The sequence below is a fragment of the Triturus cristatus genome, chromosome 3_1 (genome assembly GCF_964204655.1).
Source record: "Triturus cristatus chromosome 3_1, aTriCri1.1, whole genome shotgun sequence".
NCBI lineage: Eukaryota > Metazoa > Chordata > Amphibia > Caudata > Salamandridae > Triturus > Triturus cristatus.
This window is the reverse complement of record NC_140583.1, coordinates 323,297,614-323,323,589: the sequence shown is the minus strand read 5'-3', so window position 1 is coordinate 323,323,589 and position 25,976 is coordinate 323,297,614. Positions and strand designations below refer to the sequence as shown.

Sequence of the window (25,976 nt, the reverse complement as noted above, 5' to 3'; positions counted from 1 at the left end):
AGTTTGAAGCCAAGTAGATTTTTCAATTACTTCTGGGTTAGTGTTCACTAAATGGTCCCTCATTGACATAGCTTTGCTAAACGTTAAAGAAATTTGTGCAGGTAATGAAGGCCCTATTATGGGATCATTTAAAACAATAGGCTAATTGCGGTTAATGATTCTAAAAATGTCCTTGTGCTGTTTGCTGTAGCCTGTGATGATTTAAAAATTTGTTCTTCACACCTTGGGAAATATCAGAGACGGTTGGACCTTGAGTTACCTGTTCACTAGAGGCCATATACGTGTATGTACTTAGTAGTTCCTGCCTCGTATGCTTCATAGATTTAGATATGGCATTATCAACGCTATGTCGAGAGTAGCCCCTTTGAATAAATCTCAACTTACTAGCTACCTGTGCACTTTCTAGATCCACTGAGTTACTACAAACTCTTCTGATTCGGAGCATTTCTCCATATGGGATACTGGCTATTAAGTGTGCTGGATGAGCACTGCCCGAATGTAAAACAGTATTCCCAGCTGTTTTCTTACAGAACAACCTAGTTTCAACCAGATTATTCTTAATGTAGACTTCAGGATCTAAGAATGTAACCGATGTTTGGCTCATACTGGCAGTAAAGGCTAGATTAAGGTCATTAACATTAATATTAGAAATGAATTCATTCGCTTGTTCTTCACTACCCTTCCAAATGATGAACAAATCGTCAATGAAACGATACCAAGTAACCACATATGTATATATATATATAGATCCCAAAGGATACAATGAGTCACAAAGAAATTAAATATCCAAGAAAGAAGTGACTCAAACAGATAGATTCACCAAGAACAAAAATATATTTCCACTACAACATTTCAGCTTTCGCCTTCCTCAGGTAGTACAAGATGGTTTGCTCTGTGGCTGCACAGATGACACAGCTGAATTTTCAAAAAGCATCATGAGTGAAGATTCCATTTGGAATGTGGAATCAATGCAGTCCTGAGAGCTCTTGAGATATATAGTAATCAGGTTGTGTTGTCAGTAATGTTCAGTCCATCTGGATGCAGTGATTTTAAACGGTACATCCAGAAGTTTTCCCTGGAGTCCAGTAGTTCTTCCTTTGAAACATGTTCCACGGGGAAAATCTTAAAATCTGATAGTGAATGATTCACAAGGTTAAAATGATTGGCTACAGGCTGGTCAATTTTCTTATTAATTATTGCCGATTTGTGGTTCCTGAATCGTGTACGGATGTCATTCACTGTTTGGCCTACATATTGTTTTTTACAGCTTTGCCGTTGGCACTGAATCACATAAATAATGCATGTTGAGCGACATCTAAGATGCTGCCTTATTGCATAGGTCCTTATAGTAACAGAACTAGTTACAGATGATGTTTGCAAAAGATATTCACATGTGATGCACCTTTTAGAATCAAAGCAATGAACCCCTGTATTTGTTACAGCTTGCTTGAGTTCAGCTCTCACAATAAGAGATCGCAAATTTGGAGCTCTGCGGTAAGCGATGACTCGCGGTTTTGGAAAAACCTTTTGCAATTTTTCACAAGTGGACAGTAAGGGAAATGTTTTTTGCATTCTATTTCTGTAGTTGGGAGCTGATGGATGATAGTCAACTACAAATGGAGTTCTGTCACTTTTGTTTCTGTCGTTGGTGTTCCAAATAAGTGCTTCTCTGGGTAATTGCAAAGACTTGTCAATTTGTTGCTGTATGATATGCAGAGGATAGCCTTGTCTTTTAAATAATGTAGAAAGCTCCTGTAGATGGTCTTTACAGGTTTCCTCATTGCTGCAGATGCGTCTTATTCTGATTGCTTGGCTGTAGATCACGGGTACTCATAGTACGGCCCGCGGGCCGCCAGCAGCCCGGCAAGCCTTCCTTGGCAGCCCGCGGACCTTGCAGACATCCATTTAAATAGTGTTAGCAAACACTGCCGGCTGCAGCAGCCCGGACTCTGAGACTCTGCTCTGTGGGGGCCGGGGGATTCCAGTGATTGTCAAAGTGGAGATGCAGGGGCCTAAGAGGTGAAATACAACAAAGCTTTATTAACATGTAAATGGTCTTTTAAAGAACTGTGAAGTACTCGGTGCGGCTGTTTGTGCATGCTGGGAAGCTGTCTCAGTGCGGCTGTGTGTGCACGCTGGGAAGCTGTCTCAGCCCGGGCTGAGGGCTGACACACACACAGGGTGAGATGACAGAGGGTGACGGGAAAGGGAGGGATACAGAGGCTGACAGAGGGTGACAGAGAGAGAGAGACAGAAAGGCGCAGTCTGGGGGAGACAGAGGGAGGAAGACAGAGGGAGGGAGGCAGAAGGAGGGATAGGAAGGGAGAGACAGGGAGACAGAGGGAGGGAGACGGAGGGAGAGGGAGACAGAGGGAGAGAGTCAGAGGGAGAGAGTCAGAGGGAGAGAGACAGAGGGGGAGGGAGGGAGAGAGACAGGGAGAGAGACGGGGAGAGATAGAGGGAGACCGAGAGAGAGATGGAGGGAGGGAGACGGAGGGAGGGAGACGGAGGGAGGGAGACGGAGGGAGGGAGAGGGAGGGAGATAGAGAGGAAGGGAGGGAGATGGAGGGAGGGAGATGGAGAGGGAGGGAGGGAGACGGAGGGAGGGAGGGAGATAGAGAGGGAGGGAGGGAGACGAAGGGAGGGAGACGGAGAGAGGAAGGGAGGGAGATGGAGGGAGACGGAGGGAGATGGAGGGAGAGGGACAGAGGGAGAGGGAGGGAGACAGAGAGGGAGACGGAGGGTGACAGAGGGAGGGAGACAGAGGGAGAGGGAGGGAGAGAGACAGGGAGAGAGACAGGGAGAGATAGAGGAAGGGAGATGGAGAGAGAGACGGCGGGAGGGAGATGGAGGGAGGGAGGGAGACAGAGGGAGAGACAGAGGGAGAGGGAGGGTGAGACAGGGAGAGGGACAGGGAGAGATAGAGGAAGGGAGACAGAGAGAGAGAGACGGAGGGAGAGGAAGGGAGGGAGACAGAGGTAGGAAGGGGGAGGGAGGGAGACAGAGGGAGGGAGAGGGAGGGAGACAGAGGGAGACAGAGGGAGACAGAGGGAGACAGAGGGAGTGAGGGAGGGAGACAGAGGGAGGGAAGGAGGGAGGGAGGGGGAGGGAGGGGGAGGGAGGGAGGGAGAGGGAGGGAGACGGGCGGAGGGAGGGAGACAGACAGAGGGAGGGAGGGAGACGGACAGAGGGAGGGAGGGAGACGGACGGAGGGAGGGAGACGGAGGGAGGGAGACAGAGGGAGGGAGACAGAGGGAGGAGGGTGACAGATGGAGGGAGACAGAGGGAGGAGGGCGACAGAGGGGGAGTCAGAGAGGGAGGAGGGCGGCAGAGGGGGAGACAGAGAGGGAGGAGGGCGAAAGAGGAGGAGACAGAGAGGGAGGAGGGAGACAGAGGGGGAGACAGAGAGGGAGGAGAGAGACAGGGGGAGAGAGACAAGGGGAGAGAGACAGGGGGAGAGAGACGGGGAGAGAGACAGGGGGAGGAAGGGGGAGGGAGGGGGAGAGAGGGAAAGGGAGGGAGAGGGATGGATGGTGAGAGAGGGAGACAGGGAGAGAGAGAGAGGGAGGGGGAGGGAGGGTGAGAGAGGGAGACAGGGGGAGAGAGAGGGAGGGAAGGGGAGGGAGGGTGAGAGAGGGTGAGAGAGGGAGAGAGAGAGAGGGGGAGGGAGGGTGAAAGAGAGTGAGAGAGGGAGAGAGAGAGAGGGGTAGGGAGGGAGAGGGGGAGGGAGGAAGAGGGGGAGAGAGAGATGTGTGTATGCTGGGTCTGGTGGCTCAGTGGACGAAGGCATCTGCTGCAGGCACCTGTGTTCAACCTTACGGTCACAATTGTTGTTTTCTTTAGCCCTGCCCCTCCCCCTCTGACCCCGCCCCCACTGGTGCGGCCCTCTGCCACAAACCACACTGTAAATGTGGCCCCTGAGAGAAAGTTTGTGAGTACCCATGCTGTAGATGATGCTCAGTTTAGTGTGGTGTGGGTGACATGAAGTCCAGTTTAGATACAAATGAGCATCTGTAGGCTTGTGGTACAGATGAGTTGTAATTTTGTGTTCATGAATGGTGAGTAGCACATACAGAAAAGGGAGATGAGGCTTCTGCTTAGTATTGCTGCTGGTAAATGTGATGGTAGGATGGATATTGTTAATATAAGCTGTAAATTGTTCCAAAGTTCTACTTCCTGCATTCCATATTATAAATATGTGATCAATGTATCGTAGCCATACCAGTGGTTTGATGCTAGAAGTAGCAAGTATACAGTTCTCTAGTATGCCAATGAAGATATTTGCATAGGATGGAGCCATCCGAGTGCCCATGGAAGTCCCTTGTATCTGCAGATACTGTTTACCATTGAATGTAAAATTGTTGGATTTAAGGATAACTTTTGCAAAGTTGGTAAGCACATGTGTTGATGGCTTTTTCAGTTATTTTATTAAGAGCTTCAGATAATGCCATAAGCCCATCCTCATGTGGTATATTGGTGTATAATGATGTAACATCAAATGTAGCCAGAAGAGTATCATCATCAAATGTGTAGGTTTGGTTTAATTTTTCAATAATCTGAAGGAAGTGACTGGTATCTTTAACAAATGATGGAAGTTCCTGTACAATGGGCTGGAGGTGCAGCTCGACAAATAAAGATAGTCTCTCAGTGGCTGTGTCATTGCCAGAGAGGATGGGAAGGCCAGGATTGTTCATTTTGTGAATTCTGGGAAGCATACAAAATCTCCCAGGTCTTGGTTTGGAATGAACAAGTATATCTGCTGTTGTTTCATAAATGAGGTTTAACCCCTTCAGTGCCACGGCCTTTCCCCCTCCTGTGCCGGGCGTTGCACTAGTGGGTGGGGTTCATGACGAGATAGTCTCGTCATGGGCACAGCGCAACCGTGCTCCATGACGAGACTATCTCGTCATGGGCACTGAAGAGGTTAAGCTCCTGTATCTTACAACCATGTTCTTAATTTCTTTGTTCAAGTCTTCTGTGGGATCAGTTTCTAATGGTTTGTAAGTGTTGGATCGAAACGCTGTTGACACCATAAAACACCTTATGCATTACTTGAAATACTATTATTGACCATGTAAAGGTGTTCCTTGCGATTTGTTTTCTGTATTAAGAATTTTTTCTAGAACAAAATGTGAGTGTTTCCTGAGCTCCTTAAATGTTTCCTAACTGTTTGCTTCTGTTTTTGTAGTAGGATGCGGCTTGTGTCCCACCTTCTGTATTTTTGTTTGTACACAATTGTTAAAAAAATTGGTAAACATTAAATATCAGACCTCTGTCCGGCTGGACAAGTTTATTCAATATAGAACTGAATGGGTCTTTATTCATTTATGCGCATATATCCCTGTTTCCCTAGGGACCACTGTAGCTTTAAATAATTGAATCCCAAGGTCCCTGGCTGACTTAACTTGGGCTCCCTTGTTGTCTCAAAATATGTTGTGCGCAATCGCATGGTTGCAAGGGCTCTAAACTAAATTCCCCTTTTTCTGAAGTGGGTCAATTCCCTACCTCCGTCTACCTTATTCTTCCCCCTTGTTACCCTTCCTCTACACAACGTACTCTGAATTGCTATGTCTGAAAACGCACCTCTATTTTCAGATGATTACATTAAAAAATCTTAGAAGACCCGTCGCTCTTTACCAGTTCAGATGAGGCCATGGAGAATGTCCACACTCAATCCCCACTAACTTTATAATCCAACTTCTAGAGCTGTGTCTGACTAGGAACTTCTTCCTATTTGAAGACCAGTTTTACCAACAAGTAAAGGGTACTTCCATGGGGGCCGTTTTTGCCCCCAACTTGGCCATACTGTACATGGACGCACTTGAGACCAACTATATTTTATCCCCCACCAACCTTTTTCACACCGGCATTAAAAAATGGAAGAGGTACATAGACGACATTTTCATTGTCTGGCAGGATACTGACACCACCTTACAGTCATTCCTCCACTGGCTTAATAAGAATTGTGGCGGTCTGAGATTTACACTGACCCACGACAAAATATTTATCCCATTTCTCGACCTCAATTTTATGCACAAAGATGGGGCACTTATCACCAGTCTATTCCGTAAACCAACTGAGCGGAATACTTTACTTCATTATGACAGTCACCACCGCCGGGTACTCCGTGACTCGCTACCATATTCTCAGTTCCTGCGTATCAGGAGGAACTGTTCCATGAAGGAGAACTACTTCCATGAGGCGAAGATTCTGTGTAGCAAGCTGACCAGCAGAGGATACCCTTGCAGGCTTGTGCGTAATGCTATGAAAAGAGCATGGTATTGTCCCCGCGAGGTCTTACTGGAAGCAAAAACCAATTCATGTTCAAATCGCCTGGTATGCGTCACTACCTTTTCACCTATTCCTAACATTGTACGTAAAACCATTCTAAAGAACTGGTCCATTCTAAATGCAGGCACTCTTAACCTTGAACGCCCTATGTTTGCGTTCAAGAAGAAAAAAAGCATCAAAGACCACCTTGTTCGTGCGGCTTTACCCAGCAAAAAACCACCAAGTACCTTGAACGATCACTGGGGGTTACCACCGCTTACGGGCCATGCCAAATGTGGAAATTGCATTGTATGTGGTCTCACGACTGAATGCAAAGAATTCTGTTTTGAAAAGATAAAAATTGAACTTAAATCATTCACAAACTGTAATACATATAATGTGTGTATGCAATTTTGTGCCCTTGTAACAGGATATACATCGGACAAACCACCCAAAAAATACGCATCCGAATATGTCAACACCGGAGCAGAATAAGATGTAAGACACCCAATGCCCCCCTGGTGGAACATTTCTCAGAGACTGCACATTCCAAGGATGATATTCGTTGGACTCTCATAAGTGTGTTCAAACTCCCGCCAAGAGGGGGTGGCATCTCCAAGTTGCTAAATAAGGAAGAACTGAAATGGATTTTGAAAACCAACAGTCTGCACGCAGGGCTAAATCGCCAAGAGGACTGGACAAATCCCATCTAGATCTCCTCAATCAACTGTAGATTAAGAATAATTGTTCAATTGTCATGATTACCATTTGTCACTCTCTAATTTGAAACTCACTGCTGCTTCTATGGCTCTCTTAATTCTATACTAAGGTCTGTCACTGCTCTCTCCCTTCATTTTCACGCAATATGGCCGCTAACCATACCCCGTGGAATTCACCTCACTCAGGCCACTCCACTTCAACATGGCCCCCGTAATCACCCCCGTCCCTCTTCACTTTCACTTATTCAAGGCCGATCATATGACCTTCCCGGCCAATCGCTGGTCACTCCCTCGCATTTAGCCAGAGCCGGAGCACTGCTCCTCCTCCCGCATCGATGGAAGCTGACCCACGGCACAGCTCCTTGGAAATCATTGAACTAGGTAAGAGTGCCGCAATTCAAATGGGCGCTCCTGACCCCCAACTCCCCTGCCCTCCTTGACCCTCTTTAATTCATTTTAGGCTATTACACCGCAAGAGCACACATCTGTGCCTCTCATCTCGCCCCCCTATCCGTGCCTCAAGCACCGAAAGGATTGCACCCAACGAAGTGAGTTAATTACGTAACATTGCTCACACCCCGGACCAATCGCTACTTGTTTTACACCTCTTACTTCTTCCCCAGACGGTTCTATGAGCACATGGCTGTGGCTCCGAAAGTGCCTCCATTCCCCGCCTCTGCCGCCGGTAAGCCCTCTTCCCCTTCATAGGTATTCACTGGTCACTTTAAAAAGGCTCTCCGCGTACAACTGGTTCACTTTCACCCCTTAGGAGTACCACGTGGTTTAACCTGACTTGTTCTCCTGGAACTTGATCCTATAACTGGATGTTAACAAGTAAGAGCCCTTCTTTAATGCCACTGCCCACCCTCTATCATGCCGTTCGCCTGTTTCCCAAGTATGTCCACGGTTTGCCACCATGTATTCCTGGTTATCTCTTAAGCAATTGCCTACCATTTTTAAACCATTTGCCTTCTCTTGTCACTGCGCCGGTTCACCACCATATATCCCTTGGTATCTTTCAGGCTTTTGCCTACCGTTTTAAGTCCTTATCTTCCCATGTCACTGCGCCGTTATGAGCCTTGATACAGCATGGTATTAAAACCTCACTGGACCACAATGTACCGATATGGACATTTACCTGAATGTTGTTTTCAGAAATACTGACAGTTGAATATTTTTCTCTTGTTGTATTCATCTTTTGTGACCTCCATGTCATTGCGGCGAAAATGCCCGCACTATTATGCCACTATGACTTTACTCCACACGTGCCAACCGAAGAACATGTTGTCTGCATGGTGCAGCTTATGTTTGCTCTTACTAACATTTCATTGTTCTTGTGTACACACACCTCTAATTCCTTGTTTTTGAATTTTCTCTCCACTTTCTTTCCCCAAATTGTAATTTATTACAGTTATCTAAGGCAATAATATTCAGGCATGCTTAATTAATTGTCCTGATGATGATCCAGGCATTGTTCACCTGGGTCGAAACGCCGTCGACACCATAAAACATCTTATACATTACTTGAAATACTGTTATTGACCATGTAAAGGTGTTCCTTGCGATGTGTTTTTTGTATTAAGATTTTTTTCAATAACAAACCGTGAGCGTTGCCTGAGCTCTTTAAATGTTCCCTAACTGTTTGTCTCTGTTTTTGTAGGAGGCAGGTTTGTGTCCCACCTTCTGTATTTTTGTTGGTACACAATTTTAAAAAAAATTGGTAAATATTAAATATCAGACCTCTGTCCAGCTGGACAAGGTTAATCAATATAGAACTGATTGGGTCTATATTCATTTATGCGCATATATCCCTGTTTCCCTAAGGACTACTGTAGCTTTAAATAATACGATACATTGATGACATATTTATAATATGGAATGCAGGAAGTAGAAAATTGGAACCATTTACAGCTTATATCAACAATATCCATCCTACCATCAAATTTACCAGCAGCAATACTAAACAGAAGCCTCATCTCCCTTTTCTGGATGTGCTACTCACCATTCATGAACACAAAATTATAACTGATCTGTACCACAAGCCTACAGATGCTCATTTGTATCTAAATTGGACTTCATGTCACCCACACCACACTAAACTGAGCATCATCTACAGCCAAGCACTCAGAATAAGATGCATCTGCAGCAATGAGGAAACCTGTAAAGACCATCTACAGGAGCTTGCTACATTATTTAAAAGGCGAGGCAATCCTCTGCATATCATACAGCAACAAATCGACAAGTCTTTGCAATTACCCAGAGAAGAACTTATTTGGAATACCAATGGCAGAAACAAAAGTGACAGAACTCCATTTGTAGTTGACTATCATCCATCAGCTCCCAACTACAGAAATAGAATGCAAAAAACATTTCCCTTACTGTCCACTTGTGAAAAATTGCAAAAGGTTTTTCCAAAACCGCCAGTCATTGCTTACCGCAGAGCTCCAAATTTACGATCTCTTATTGTGAGAGCTGAACTCAAGCAAGCTGTAACAAATGTGGGGGTTCAGTGCTGTGACTCTAAAAGGTGCATCACATGTGAATATCTTTTACAAACATCATCTGTAACTAGTTCTGTTACTAGAAGGACCTATGCAATAAGGCAGCATCTTACATGTCGCTCAACATGCCTTATTTATGTGATTCAGTGCCAACGACAAAGCTGTAAAAAACAATATGTAGGCCAAACAGTGAATTACCTCTGTGCACGATTCAGGAACCACAAATCGGCAATAATTAATAAGAAAATTGACAAGCCTGTAGCCAATCATTTTAACCTTGTGTATCATTCCCTATCAGATTTGAAGGCTTTCCCCGTGGAACATGTTTCAAAGGAAGAACTACTGGACTCCAGGGATGTACCGTTTAAAATCACTGCATCCAGATGGACTGAACATTACTGACAACAAAACCTGATTACTGCATATCTCAAGAGCTCTCAGGACTGCATTGATTTCACATTCCAAATGTAATCTTCACTCATGATGCTTTTGAAAATTCAGCTGTGTCATCTCTGCAGCCACAGAGCAAACCATCTTGTACTACCTGAGGAAGGCGGAAGCTGAAACATTGTAGTGGAAATATATTTTTGTTCTTGGTGAATCTATCTTTTTTAGTCACTTCTTTCTTGGAGATATATATCTCATAGAAACGCACTCCACAGTGTTCAGGAGAAATCCTTTTATTGGTAAAATGCCTCCAGACGCTGTCGATCTTCCCAGCTATAACGTCGATGTAACCTGACGCGTTTCGAAGTCTAAATGCTTCCTCCTCAGAGGCTCGATGAACAGTCATGCATTGATTGGCACACCTCCTTTATATAAATACCACGCCCTCAGATGGGCAAAGAATTCTGGGTCTTGTAGTGTGCATAAACTTCAAAACCTGTATGGGCGCATTATTATTAACACTGGCAGTTCAAATTCAAAAGCCCTCCATGGGCCTCAGCGCCCAGAAGCATTATAAATCCACGAACAGTGTTTCGCTATTGAGGCCAGGTAAATACCGAGCCCGACGGCCCCCAACCGTCACGGGGTGGTGCGTCTCTCGCTGCAAGGGCTGCCACGTTTTAACATCAAGCTCAATGAGTAAGTTCACCTACTCATTTTGGTGTTCACAGAAGGCACTTACTCATCAATGAGTAAGTGCCTTCTGTGAACACCAAAATGAGTAAGTACCTTCTGTGAACACCAAAATGAGTAAGTACCTTCTGTGAATACCAAAATGAGTAAATGGTAGCACATTTAGGATTTTGTCTTAAGTTAGTTCTGTGAATCGGGCCCATTATCTTTGATGTGATTTTAGATTCTTTAAAACTTAATGAATGCCCATGGCGATTTATTGTTTTATTTGTTATTAATGGTGAATTATGTACCTATTTTATGTGCTTTTATGACCAGTAAATTTGTTGAATAAAGATTATTAAGTGGCTTGCAAAGGCTACTACCAATATCTAGAGTTATTTTGGAAGCCAATATCTAGATTTTGGATGACAACATGTGCGATGGATGATTGATGTATGCAATAACTGCTAAGATTAAAGAAGAATCCGGTGTTATTGAACTGAACATAATGATAATCAGTATTTATCTTGCATTATGGCATAATTTTGTACATACGTACTTGCAATTTGAACCTCTTTATTTGTTCCCACTCAGTCCCAGTAACCATTTTCCTACATTGTTTAACAAGCACAAATTTAATGCAGAATATTTAAACAAAGAAGATTTTTTTGCAGTAATATTAGTGTTCCTGATGAGTACCCAATGAAATATGTCTTAATATCGCCTATCAGTACATGCATAAAAAATTAGATTGTTGCAGTCATTCTGTGGAATCACAGAACAATGCTTGGGATCATAGAACCATAGTAGGCAGGGACAGAGTCATCCTACCACCTGAGTACCCATGAGCCAGGGACCGACTAGCTATAGTGTCTCACTTGCCCTCCTACACACTCAGAGAGGGAACAAGTGATTAAACATGCCAGAACACAGCACGCCCGACCTTTTCAGGAATAGCGGTTGCAGGAAACACCCTTTCGCTCTCACACTCGTACTAGTCCACAATAAGATCTGCCAGAGACATGAGCAAAGTTTAAAATGTTTATTTTAACTATTGTGCTCTAGTATGCAGTATACATGCCACAAAAAGTAAGACAATTCCTAATACAAATACGGTCAGTATAGCAAGTAGTCCGTAAATCATAAACAGAGCTTTCATTATATTCAACAGTGTAGCTTAACCTCACTCCCCATTCTACACAAGGAAAATGATTATACATTAGAAGATCTCTGGGTGTTAGCATACACAGATGAAAGGTCTACATCTCAGGTGCTATCATGATCATTTTCCATGGAAAGGTCCCTCTCCAAGTGTGTGTTACCTATCTTTGCATACATATGTTACAAAAGTATGTGTTCCCAAACAATAGTTGCATTTGCAAGCTTTATCTTAGTGCTATGCCTGAGCAGAACAGATTAACAAAGGGCATTGTTATTCGACCTTGTCTACATGTTCAGATTAAATGCCAGGAAAGAACAGAACGCAAAAACAACAGTGTGTTCTGTGTGAAAGTACAGTGTGGCACAAAGCAAAATGGGTTTGAGAGTAATGGTTGCAAAGCAAAGGACTGTCTGCAACATGCTCATGCTAACATAGGAAAAACGACAATGGACCTGTATGGGACTTATGACAAGATTATGTGTCGATACAAGTGCAAAATCACAGTTAAGGGTCTGTAATAGCAGAAGCTTTCCTACAGTTTTCTGTCAACACACTTCAATTATTTGATGTTCAATCCTTTGATCTATAATGGCTAAAAAATAACATAATTCACTTCTCATGCTCATTGCAACTTTGATATATCAGTTGAAACTGCTGGTGTAAAAGTGGCATATACAGAAGGAATGTGAGATTGTAGAGGTGACATGTGCCAAATAGCAATTAGTTTGATACTAGAAGACTCATTCTCCATACTTGTTTGAACATTCTCCAGAGAATATTTCTTTTGAATTGCATCATCCTTTATCAGATTTTAACAAGTGATATCAAGACAAGTATGCACCAACAGCCATGACCCACACAGGTACAAAGCAAAGCAACAGTTATGGATTTCGATTTCTATGTGGCTAACTGCTCCTCAGATCTCCATACGGAAAGACAGCGAGCTCCCTTCCATTTTCTTTGCATAATCTTCGTCAAATTTCTCATTCTGGGCCACAGTGAAGTGATTCTTCCAGTCACCAGCAATCCCTGTAAAGACAGACATAAAGATTATGTTAGTTCCTTTTAACCGTTCTGTCACATATATTTTAGAGCAGACCACGAGTAAGGGTGAACAGGGCTTTTATTTCGAGTTATCATTGCTTTTTTGATGTGCCAATGACCAGTACCTCCTTGAAGCATGTGATTAAATTAACCACCAATGTAGGTGAACCAATGTTGGCTCAAAGAGAACGACAATAGCATGAATATGGCACCTATATGTCTGCTTGGTTTTCCTGCTTCATGTATAGGTGTGTAATATTGCTGTCACAAAATGTCTGTTCCAGTTCTTGAATCTCTATGTCCTGCTGCTGTACTCCATCCTGTCAGGGGTGATTGATCTGACATCTGATACAAGACCCTGACAAGCCTTCCACTCCATAGGCTAAGGGCCCAACATTGGCTGAATGCCTGGAGTTTGTGTAATTGGAAACTGTTGAATAAAGCCACCCTTTGGTAACACTTTGGAATACGTAATGCCCCTTTATTGTGTACCTATGCGGGCGGCAGTGCCTGAACTGTTAGCTTCTTACTACAGGGGAGGTATGTTTGAGTAGACTGCTGGGCCAGGAATCTTCAAGGGAGAGTTCAACACAGTGAACAACCAGCGCATTGCTGCAGAGTAAGTCAATAAATAAAATTCCAGCAAAGGAACACTTGTAACAGAAAAATGTAAACAATTTATTATATCGGATTAGACAGAACACACACACACGCACACACACATATTTATATTTGCTTAACATGTTAGACAATCCAGAAATGTAATTCCCTGCAAATCACCCACAAATGCCACCTGCAGATGGCACTCTAGTCTACGCCTTTTGGTGAACTTGGTTTTGGTGTAGCACTTAGAAGACACCTGTTTAAGTTAGTGTACTGAAAGATTATATGTACTAAAAAGATGGAACAGTGGTGATTTGTGCTCTACACAGGATTTTGTAGAATGATGGGTCTGTCTGAAGAACAGTTTTTAACAATTGGTCTCATTTTCTGCTCAACAGTGAGGCAGGAGCCGAGGCAAACTCAGTGGTGGAACAGCAAGCCGCTTATATTAAGACATTATCTGAGAAAAAAAGGCTGGGTTCATATAAATTTGGCCTCAAGCCCAGTAGCACTAAAAGTATTACTAAATGAACAAGTTACTTACCGTTGGTAATGCTCTTTCTGGTAGATACCCTTTCGATCTGAAGATCCCTGACCACTCGAATATTTTCTTGGAATCCGAGGCCAGAGCGTTACCAAAAGTAACTAACTTGTCATTCCAATAGAGAATTCTAGCTGCAGATTCCTCACCTTTTGAATAGATACCTAAGCATTACCTATGTGGAAGTGAGTCTGTGGATCAAATCAAACCAGAAAATCCTGTAACATTGAGTAGTCAAAATGCCCCAGACCATCTAGACGGTCCAGACATTGGTGCTTTGTGAACGTATGGAGGGAAGCCCAAGGAGCCGCCCAGGACAGGCTCTCTGAATGCCAACACAACGGTAGCAGCTTTTTCCCTGGAAGAATGAGTGCGCTGTCTTTCTGGGGCTTGTATTTTAGCCTATGTGTAGCAGATCTTATTGCAGAGCATGTTTCTGCAGGAGATGGTTCTCTTCTGCACAACCTTTCCTTTTTTGCACTCCAGAGAACCCCACAAAGAGCTCATCATCCACCAAGTAAAATTGATGTAAAAGACCAGTGCTCTCTTGGGGTCGTAGCAATGGAGACTTTCCTCCTCTTTAAAATGGTCAGGTGGAGCAAAGAACACCGGCACATTGATGTTCTGACTAAAGTGGAATGGCTTCATAACTTAAGGCAATAAAGATGCTCATGCCTGCAAAACCAGCTTGTCTGGGAAGAAGGTAGTGTACAGTGGGTGGACACATAGCGCTTGAAACTCACTCACGGACACACCGATGTTATGGTGATTAGGAGCATGGTTTTTAGGGTGAGAAGCCACAAGGACCACTTTGAGGTCCCACTGTGGCATGACAGAGGGAGAGTGAGGAAACCAATGTTGTAAACCTTTCAAAAAAAGCAAATAACAACTGGAAAACTAAACAATGAGGACTGACCCAGCAACCACAAAAAATCTGAGAGTGGAAAGGTATCATTTAACTATGCCCAGACCAAAGCCTTGATGCAGGAGGGATAAAACAAATAACATAAACAATCTATACCTTGTCTGGAATGGGTCTATCTTCCCAGTATAGCAACAAACCACAAATTAGTCCCAATCAACAAGAAGCACATACAGGGTCCGATTCACAGAACTAACTTAAGACAAAATCCTAAACTTACTACTTTTGGTATTTACAGAAGTTAGGATTTTGTCTTAACCCCTTCAGTGCCCATGACGAGATGGTCTCGTCATGGGCCGCGGTTGCGCTGTGCCCATGACGAGACCATCTCGTCATGAACCCCGCCCGCTAATAGAAAGCCCGGCACAGGGCGGGGAAAGGGCGGGGCACGCAAAAGGTTAAGTTAGTTAAGACAAACTTAAGACAGACTCAAGACAGACTTAAGACAGACTTAAGAAAGACTTAAGACATATTTAAGACAAACTTAAGACAAAATACTAACTTAAGTCTGTCTTAAGGCTGTCTTAAGTTTGTCTTAAGTCTGTCTTAAGTCTGTCTTAAGTTTGTCTTAAGTCTGTCTTAAGTCTGTCTTAAGTCTGTCTTAAGTTTGTCTTAAGACAAACTTAAGACAAAATCCTAACTTCTGTGAATACCAAAAGTAGTAAGTTTAGGATTTTGTCTTAAGTTAGTTCTGTGAATCGGGCCCACAGTTTTTGTTGAGTGTGATCTGGATGCCTAAATGACATCAACCATCTCTGGAGGAAGGTGGGAGAGGTTCTGCTATCACGACTCAACTTCCTCGCATGAAGGTGGAGATTGCGAACATCCAGGTACAGAATCCTGCCCTTTTGCTGAGACATCGGGTCCATCTGAAGGGGCAGCCTGAGTAGAGGACAAATGCTCAAGACCAGGCGTTCTGTATGCCATCCTCTTCATGCCCAATCAAGAGCCACGAGTATGACTTGGGCTCAGTCGGTCTGATCTTCTTGAGAACTTGGGGCAGGAATATCAGTGAAGAGTAATGGAGATAACATGCATTTCCTAGTAAGATACGGTTTGGAAACTTGAGCATGCAGAAAGCTGACATTGTGCATTCTCTGTGGTGGCAAAGAGATCAAGCCAAAGTTCTCTCCATTTGCAGAAGAGACCTTGCGCTACCTCCTGGTCTACCTGCCACTCATGATCTGATAGGACCCAACACCTGAGCTTATTTGGCTTGTCATTCAATGATCCTTTCCGGTGGTTCACCACAATAAAACATTTATGGTGGTCAAGTCATTTCTGGAGGTGCAGGGTCTGTTACCTCAACCCTCCCTGCTTGCCACATGGCGGTGTTGTTGTCAGTGGGCACTTGTACCAGCCTTCGCTTCATTGATGGAAGGAAGGCTCTCATTGTCAAGAGGATGCCCTCAGCTCCAGAAGATTGATATGAAGCCGGAAAACAGAGGCCTCTGATCTCCACCTCTTCTAACCAAGATGCAATATATCAGTCACCACCATCAGCTCTGGGTGGAAAAGGGAGAGGGGTCAGCCACTCACCCAATTGTTGTCAAGTAACTAGTACTGCAGATATTTTGTGGTCTACTCTGAAATCTGAATACGGTTAGAGAGGTTCCCCTAGATGTTGGGCCCACTGAGACTTCAGATGCCACTGCAGATCCCGCAAATGACACCTGGCATGCTTAACCAGCAAGATGCAAGAAATCATCTGTCCCAGCAGCCTCAGAGTCGACCTCACTAAAATACAGGACTGAGGCTGAAAGACCGGGTTCATAGCTCAAATGCCCTGGACTCTCTTCCTTAGAGGGATAGGCACAAAACAAAACAGTGTCCGGATTTGCTCAGATGAAATGAAGCATCTGAGAAGCAGTCCGATGTAGCTTTTTCACATTGAAAGCGAATTTCAAGGATGACATGCCCGCCTTCAACAGTCAGTCATCAAGGTAGAGGAGGACTGGCACCCCTGACCCACAATGATGTAGTGCCACCTCTATGTCAAATGAAAAAGATCCCCTTGGGTTTCTTTATGAAGCATACGTCGAATCACTCAACTTCACTCAATAGAACTAAATGTCTGCACCAAACAGAGTCCGAAAATACAATATAAAGAAAATATAAAATATATCCTTTATTTATGTCATAAAATCATTAAAAACATATTATCCACATAACAATTGGGAGAACCTAAAGATCCTAAGGGAAGTAAATGGACAACGATATATTGTATATCAAAGGCACTGAAGATACATGAACCTAGATGGTAATGTTCATAGATGGATATGCAGTGAGCATTTAGTTTTCTTCTTCTGTTCAAGTCCAAAGATGTTACCAATGCCTTCGTGAGCCCAAGACTCCTTTGTTATAACAAATCGTTGTATGAATTCTTCCTACTGGTCTATAAAAAGAAAATTTCGGTGGTATTTTATAATTCCCCACCTTCTTCAGTATAGCAAAATACTTATAGTAAATCTCCCAAAAAAGCTGTATCTAAAAACAATATAAAAAAAATAAATAAAGAAAAATAAAAAATAAAAAGATAAACATATAAAATATTTGTACATAAACAGCATTACAAGTCATAATTTCAACTTCATATATGTTTTCCTATTGCATGTCATAATCTCAATTATTAGTGTCGAGCTAACCATTTCTCAAAGATAAAAAACCTAAAATCAATACTTCCAAATATTGTACTCTCGGTCTCAAAATTAATGCTGCACATTTTAGTTCATAGCCAACTTGCTCTCATTCATACCCACACATTTGTCATACATATATTGTTTTCCATTCCCATGAAGGCTACCCACCTGTATTAGGGTAGATCGGAGGCTCAGATATCTCTTGTCACGATATGGTCAGAGTGTCAGCGGTAGGATATACCCAACCCACTAACCTGAGCCGGCCAGCAGGAACGAGGAGAGCGTTGCCTATCCCTTCCTTCTTTCTCAAGCTCATGCCCACTGCGACCAGAAGGCCTACGCAATGTACGGGACCAGGCGGGGGAAAACAAGGGGGAAAAAAGGAAACATAAAGTGGTAGAGGTCGAGGTAGTCGTCTATGGCTGGTCACGACTGGCTCAAAAAGGGGTTCCCAGGTAGTGCCCTATGGACGAGAAAATAGTCATGCGTTAAAGGGGAGGCCCTAAGCTGACCATCTGCATGCCCGAGCCCTCTGACCCGGTACTCACAGTTGTTCCAGCCTGGAATCAGGCAGCAATGGCGACTTCTCCCTCTCCCAAGGCGAGAAGTCGGGATATTAGGTTCTGGCTGGGCTTGTGCTCTCTTCAATCTCAGCACACTGTGAAGAGTCGAAAACTCATCAGGATGGGTGCTGCCTTGTGGCAAATAAATGCTGGAGAGGTGAGAGGACAAGGGAGGGTTACTAATTGGCCCCCTACAATCTTGCCTCTCGCCTCGTGGGAACGTGACTGCGTTTTGCAGTGAGTGCGGATTCCCCCAGCGCTTCACGCTGTTCCTTCACAGCGAGTGTGTGCACTGTTCAGGGGAGGACCGGTGCTGGTTCAAAAAGCGCCCGCCCACCTCTCACGGCGATGCGCCCAGTTGTCGAGAAGCCTCAAGGCTTCTCCGTAGCGCTCGACCGTTGTTACGTCACAGCGGGAGCGTGTGCAAGGGAAGGGACACTGCCCTTCGGTTCCGCGTCTCTGTGCGGTGTTCGTAGGGGAATTCCTGTCGGAAATGAGAAGTCCAGCGAACGTCCCGTCGGCTCCTCCTGTGTTCCGGACGCGGGGAAGAATCAAGCTGAGAACGAATGACCGTTCGGTGAAGTACTCCGTCGAACAGGAGTAAGTAGCAAAGTCGGCTTCTGCGGGAAGAGCTTTCTCGTCCGAGCTCACACAAGGGAAAAATTGTCAAGCGCCTCCTAGTGGGGGAGGCGGCCTTTTATACTTCCTGGATGGACGCGAGTTCGTCCTGCGTGCCCCAGGGTTTTCTGGGTGATGTAGTTTTTGGGCCAGTGTCGGGTGATCGCGACAGAACCCCCTCTCGAGGACTGCCGTCTCGGCGGTCGACCCGGCTTCCCAGGATGTGTAGTATGGAAGGCTTCCAATAGGTCAGGGCAGTGGAGATTGTGTGCAGGTTCCCAGGTTCTGTCTTCCACCCCAAAGCCCTTCCAATCCACTAAATATTGGACCCTCCCTCTTACGATATGGGAATCCAGGAGTTCCTGTACTTCGTACTCCTCCTGGCCGTCTATGTCTACTGGGTGCGGTCTCACTGGGAGCCTCATGTCTACTGGGCAGGGTTGTAGCAATGATACATGGAATACAGGATGTATACGCCAGGCCACGGGTAGGGAAAGTTTCATAGCTACCGGATTCACTATTCTTTCGATACTGTATGGTCCGATGTATCTGGGCTTAAGCTTATCTACCCCCTTCAACTGGAGGTTACGCGTCGATAACCATACCTTGTCCCCAACTTTGTACTGAGGTTCCTCCTCCCTCCTTCTGTCTGCGCACCGTTTGTGAGCGGCCTGGGCAGAAGCCAAATTTAGTTTGGCCTCAATCATCACCGCATGCAGGTGAGCGTGATGTTCTTGAATGCTTGGAAGTTTGAATTGCGCGGGCCAGTCAAAAGGGAGCATGTTGGGATGATAGCCGTAGAGGCAAAAGAAAGGCGAACACCCCAATGTGAAATGGTCCACGTTGTTATAGGCGAATTCCGCCATCCAGAGTAAAGGGTACCAATGCATGGGATTTTGCAACGTGACGCATCGCAAATATTGCTCAAGGGTCTGATTTAAGCGTTCCGTTTTTCTGTCGGTTTGCGGATGGAAGCTCGTGGATGTTCGTGTATCAATGGAGAGGGTCTCGCAGAGTGCCTTCCAGAAACTGGATGTGAATTGTGACCCCCTATCTGTGATCAGGATACTCGGGATAACATGCGCCTTTACGATGTGTTGGAGAAACACGAGAGCCAGTTCAGCGGAGGAAGGGAGTTTCTTCAGCGGAATGAAGTGCCCCATCTTTGTCAAGTGATCCACCAGTACCAGTACTACGGTATATCCTTCACATGGGGGCATTTCGACGATGAAGTCCATCGAGATGGTATGCCATGGTCGTGGGGGAATAGGGATTGGTCGTAACAACCCCACGGGTCTTGTATGAAGCGCCTTGCCTTGAGCGCATACTGAACAGGTTTTCACGTAGTCATGGGTGTCTTTTCTCAAGGTAGGCCACCAGAAGGATCGTTCGAGGCCCGAGATTGTTTTGTAGATGCCTACATGACCTCCCAGAGGGGAATCGTGTGTCCAGGTGAGTACCTGTTGTTGGAGAAGAGGGTCTGGCACATATAAGGCGTGGGAGTGATACAAAAAATCATCCTTTTCATGTCGTCGATCGGGTTGTTCGTGAATCCAGGTTTGTGCATCCACTTCCGCCACTGCTACTTTCAGGTCTTCGAGGAAGTCTCGTGGGGCGATCGGGGCGATTACCATTACAGACACCTGCTTGTCAGAGATGATCAACGGAGGTACCCCTTCTTCCGTCCTTGCGTAGCTTTCTGCCTCTTCGGTTCTTGATAACGCATCGGCCTTCCCATGTTGTGGTCCAGGGCGGTATTTGATAACGAAATCATAATCGGAAAAAAAGAGAGACCATCGCAACTGTCTGTGCGTCAGGGCCTTTGCTGTCTTCAGGAAGAGTAAATTCCGGTGGTCAGTGTAAATCTCGACCGTGTGGCGTGCGCCCAGGAGGTAATGTCTCCATTCCTCACAGGCCTTTTAGATCGCCAGCAACTCCTTGTCAGTGACAGTATAGTTGGTTTCACAAGGGGAGAGTTTCTTAGAGTAATATGCTACGGGATGGAGTTGCCCAGTTTCCGGATGTCTTTGTGATAGGACTCCTCCTATGGCATACTGTGAAGCGTCGGTCTCGACTACAAACGGAAGTTGAGTATCCAGATGTCGTAGAATCGGAGCTTGTGTGAATTTGTCCTTCAGGGCCTGGAAGGCTTGGTTGGCTTCCGTTCCCCACAGAAAGGGGGTGTTTTTCCGTAAGAGACCAGATATGGGTTTGATAATTCTTGAGCAGTCTCTGATGAATCGCCGATAGTAATTAGCGAACCCCAAGAATCTCTGTACCGCTTTTACAGTACGGGGGCCTTCCAGTCTGTAATAGCATTAACCTTGCCTTGATCCATCTGAAAACAATGAGCGTTTATGATGTACCCCAGAAAGGCAACCTCTTCCACGTGAAATAAACATTTCTCGATTTTTGCGAATAAGGAATGTTGCTGTAGCCTGTCCAGCACCGCTTTAACATGCATCTCATGGTCCTCTGGTGTGGTGGAATAGACCAGGATATCGTCTATGTACACCACACAGAACGTTTCCAGGAACCCTCTCAGTACTTCATCCATGAAGAATTGAAAGGCCGCTGGGGCGTTACAAAGCCCAAACGGCATCACCAGATATTCATAGAGGCCAAATTTTGTTCTAAAGGCTGTCTTCCACTCATCCCCGCTTTTCACACGTACCAAGTGATAGGCTCCCCTTAAGTCCAATTTAGTGAACCATTGTGCGCCCTTAAGTTGGTCTAGCAGCCCAGGAATCAACGGTAGGGGGTACCTATTCTTGATCGTAATTCGATTGAGCGCCCTGAAGTCGATACATGGCCGAAGTTCATCGCAATCCTTCTTCGGTATAAAAAAAAGCGGGGACGAAGCGGGGGATGAGGAGTGCCTGATGAAGCCCGAGGCCAGGTTCTCGGTAAGATACTGTTGGAGGTACTTCGTTTCGGGTTCTGTGAGAGCGTACACTCTACTACAAGGAATGGTGGCTCCTGGAATGAGGTCAATTTGACAGTCGTAGGAGCGATGCGGGGGGAGTCGACTAGCTTTTTGCTTGTCAAATACTGAAAGGTATTCTTGGTAAACTTCAGGTACGGTGATGGTACAGCAGAATCCTGTCTCTGCACACCCGGACGCCAGAAGGCTCGCTTGTGAGTTGTCTGTCTCTCCTAGACGAATAACTTGGTCCGTGCAATGTTCCACACAATATTCGGATTGCAAGGAGACGGATCGTGCCGCCCACTGAATAACAGGATAATGTAAGGTGAGCCAGGGCATGCCCAATATGAGCTGAAAATGAGGCGCATCAATCAGATCAAAGCTGAGGTATTCGTAGTGGTTACTACCGACTTTCATGAGAAGAGACCGTGTCTGATAGAGGACGGGTCCAGAGGACAGTGCAGTACCGTCTACCGCCTTGACTTCTTCCGGGTGCGGCTTCTTCTCTTGTGGAACTCAGATGGTTTTGGCATATTGAATGTCCATGTAATTCCCTGTCGCACCGGAATCCAACATGGCCGGCACGTCCAGGGGGGTATCAGAGTATATCCATAGGGTAACTCCTACGTTGAGATGCGCTACCGCAGGTTGGATAGTGTTAGCGACTGCAGGGGAGATCACGGCCTGTTTCCCACCCGGTCTAGGGATCTCTTCCAGACTCGGGCTTCCTAGTTTTCCGACATCTCCTCTTGCTGCACTGAGGAAACCTGCATTCTCACGTTACCCGTTTTCTCTGAGAGGCGGGTCCTGGAACGGCACTCTCTTATGAAGTGCCCACTCTTTCCACAGTAGAGACATAGTTTCATGTTCCAACGTCTTTCTCGTTCTTCGGAAGTCAAGGGTCCTTTTATACCCCTGATCTGCATAGGCTTGGAAGTATCCTGGGTTTTAGGGGGTTCAACCTGGGTTACCTTAGAACGAACGTACGGGAAATGGCCTTCCCCTCTGGATCGATCACCTTTCCGTTCCAACAGTCGATGTTCCAATTGGACCGTGAGCGCGATGAATTCCTCGCACGTAGGAGGGAGTTGGACCACTTGAGAGAGAACGTCTTTTAACTCCGCTCTCAATCCCTGATAAAAAAGGGAGGTGCGTTTTTCCTGTGGCCAGTCTGTCTCCACCACCAGGCGGTTGAACGAGGTGATGTATGTAAGGAGATCTTGTGCTCCCTGCTTCAGAGACATCAATTCCCGATCCAGCATCAACATATGTGATTTCCGATCGAATAGCTTCCTCATTTCTGCGCAAAAATCCAAAAACTGATGTAGCACTGGGTCATTTCTTTCCATTAGGGGTATGGTCCAACTGGATGCATTTCCTCCCATGTAGGACATCATGAACGCTGTTTTAGCCGCTTCATCCTGGAAAACAGCAGGCTTACAGAGGAAGTGCAACCGGCATTGGTTTAGGAAAGTCTCGAATTTCTTCGGTTTTCCGTATAACCTTTCGGGGGGTGCCAGAGGTATACTAGTGTTCTGTAGCACATGTACCGTAGGGACAGAATCAGTGACAGGAGCTGCGCTCCAAAGGGAAAATACTCCATTGCCTTTTAACTGGCCTGATGGTTGCGCAATACCAGGAGGGGGAAGCGTCCATTCTTTAATGTACGGTCCCCTAGCTTCAGGTCTCCCTTGGCGGGATAATCCTGCTACTTCTCGGCGAAGGGTACCTAGCTCGTTGTTGAGGTCTCTGATTTCTGCGCGGGAGGACTGTACCTCTATTTGAATTGCCGTTAGGCTCTCCACAAGGGAGGTGAGGACAACGTTTGTATCCATCGTTCAGGCTGGGATACAATCTTGGGCTTGACAATCTGTCACGATATGTTCAGAGTGTCAGCGGTAGGATATACCCAACCCACTAACCTGAGCCGGCTAGCAGGAACGAGGAGAGCGTTGCCTATCCCTTCCTTTCCTCTCCAGCTCACGCCCACTGCGACCAGAAGGCCTACGCAATGTACGGGACCAGGCGGGGGAAAACAAGGGGAAAAAAAGGAAACATAAAGTGGTAGAGGTCGAGGTAGTCGTCTAGGGCTGGTCACGACTGGCTCAAAAAGGGGTTCCCAGGTAGTGCCCTATAGACGAGAAAATAGTCAAGCGTTAAAGGGGAGGCCCTAAGCTGACCATCCGCATGCCCTAGCCCTCTGACTCGGTACTCACACTTGTTCCAGCCTGGAATCAGGCAGCAATGGCGACTTCTCCCTCTCCCAAGGCGAGAAGTCAGGTTCTTAGGTTCTGGTTGGGCTTGTGCGCTCTTCAATCTCAGCACACTGTGAAGAGTCGAAAACCCATCAGGACGGGTGCTGCCTTGTGGCTAATAAATGCTGGAGAGGTGAGAGGACAAGTGGGGGTTACTTATGGCCCCCTACAATCCAGCATCTTGCCTCTCGCCTCGTGGGAACGTGACTGCGTTTTGCAGTGAGTGCGGATTCCCCCCAGCGCTTCACGCTGTTCCTTCACAGCGAGTGTGTGCACTGTTCAGGGGAGGACCGGTGCTGGTTCAAAAAGCGCCCACCCGCCTCTCACGGTGGTGCGCCCAGTTGTCAAGAAGCCTCAGGGCTTCTCCGTAGCGCTCGACTGTTGTTACGTCACAGCGGGAGCGTGTGCAAGGGAAGGGACACTGCCCTTCGGTTCCGTGTATCCGCGCGGTGTTCGTTGGGGAATTCCTGTCAGAAATGAGAAGTCCGGCGAACGTCCCGTCGGCTCCTCCGTGTGTTCCGGACGCGGGGAAGAATCAAGCTGAGAATGAATGACGGTCCGGTGAAGTACTCCGTCGAACAGGAGTAAGTAGCAAAGTCGGCTTCTGCGGGAAGAGCTTTCTCGTCCGAGCTCACACAAGGGAAAAATTGTCAAGTGCCTCCTAGTGGGGGAGGCGGCCTTTTATACTTCCTGGATGGACGCAAGTTCGTCCTGCGCGCCCCAGGGTTTTTTGGGTGATGTAGTTTTTGGGCCAGTGTCGGGTGATCGCGACATCTCTCCTTACCAGTAAACGCTTCTGAACACAGAATATACCTTGCAAATTTTTCTCTGTGTGGGGGGACACAGTCTCCTCCCTAGAAGAATATATACATATATATTCTATAATTATTCTATATAAAAGAGGTATAATAATAAAAGTTTTATATGTCTCCCCCCTCCATCTTTGTACCTTTCATAGGGTCTTCGAGGGTGTCAATGACATATGAATCAACCGATTAAGGATAATTAATGCGGGGCCCAGCCTCATCCGCTAAACTGCAAAGTAGACAATCAATAGTTAGCCCTTATTAAATCTAACATCGCGTATGGTAATTTAATAGCAAAGGGAATACCTTATATAAATATCTAACAATTAATACCTGATATTAAAATCCAAACTTATATGCCCACAGAAGCTATGGTCATCAATTGGAAACTAGTATGTCCACAATAATACGTCATAGATTGTTTTTAATGTTCTTCATGCGAATTGCCTGTTGGAAAAATCATAATCACTCAATTAGTTTAAATAGGGAAGGACTTGGTATGTTGGCCTAATAGCGGTCATGAGACTTATTCTCTAAAAACATAAACATAAATAGATACCACCGTTTTCATCGTTCGGACATCTGAATCCCGATATTGTTAAAGGTCTGGACCAGATCTCAATCCCCTTATGCAAAAATATCTTATAAGAGACGAAGGGCCAAACCTTAGCATTCTCATATATCAGCATGAGTGTATTCAGACGTTACAAACTGCCTAGCCAGATACAATAAACTAAGATCTAAATATGGGCAAACTATAACTCAATTCATATTGTTTAAGCTGAGACAACTCAACGTCCCTATCGCGAGCCTAGTGAACACATGCATCCATATAAACAGAAACTTACCGGTACTGAAAAGTCTCACGGCCTGCTTCTATTCTCCGTGCGGGGCTCCGGTGAAACTGACCGTGTTCTGCTGCCATTTATAGAGAGCTCGTTGCTTCCGCTAACAAGCGAGTTCATCAAGATTGAAAGAGGACTAGTCCACTTCGACTAATCCGCCATCTTTGAATGGGTTATGTTGTTCTAATATACTATGACCAATAGGTCATATAAAGAGAAAACGGACTCGTCGCCTGAAGCGAATCCGCCATTTTGGAGCAGTTTGATCTGTTTGACGCGTATTGATAAATATACTTGCCAGTATCGTAAACGCCAATCTAGCATATGCGTTTCTGATAATTAGTGTAATTTTTTTATATGTATAGAAACCCCAGCTATACCCAAGTGGTTATATGTAGGAAGAGTATGGAATTCTGTATTAATATATGTATTTGTATGGTATGGTCACCTCTCAATTCTAAATGAGTGACACATATTTTCTGAATCGCAATTTTAGATAT

At 45.4% G+C, this 25,976-nt stretch overlaps 1 protein-coding gene across 3 annotated transcripts in view; it reads right to left on the bottom strand.

Moving 5' to 3' along the window:
* Positions 1-11,580: 11,580 nt before the first annotated feature.
* LOC146860192 (sulfotransferase 1 family member D1-like) overlaps positions 11,581-25,976 on the bottom strand; it is a 788,090-nt gene continuing 773,694 nt past the window's right edge. For all 3 annotated transcript variants that reach the window (XM_085644033.1, XM_085644032.1, XM_085644031.1), the window contains one exon: positions 11,581-12,743. In XM_085644033.1, the coding sequence (XP_085500159.1) occupies positions 12,631-12,743 (113 nt within the window). In that variant the 3' untranslated portion in view covers positions 11,581-12,630. The remainder of the gene's footprint in view (positions 12,744-25,976) is intronic.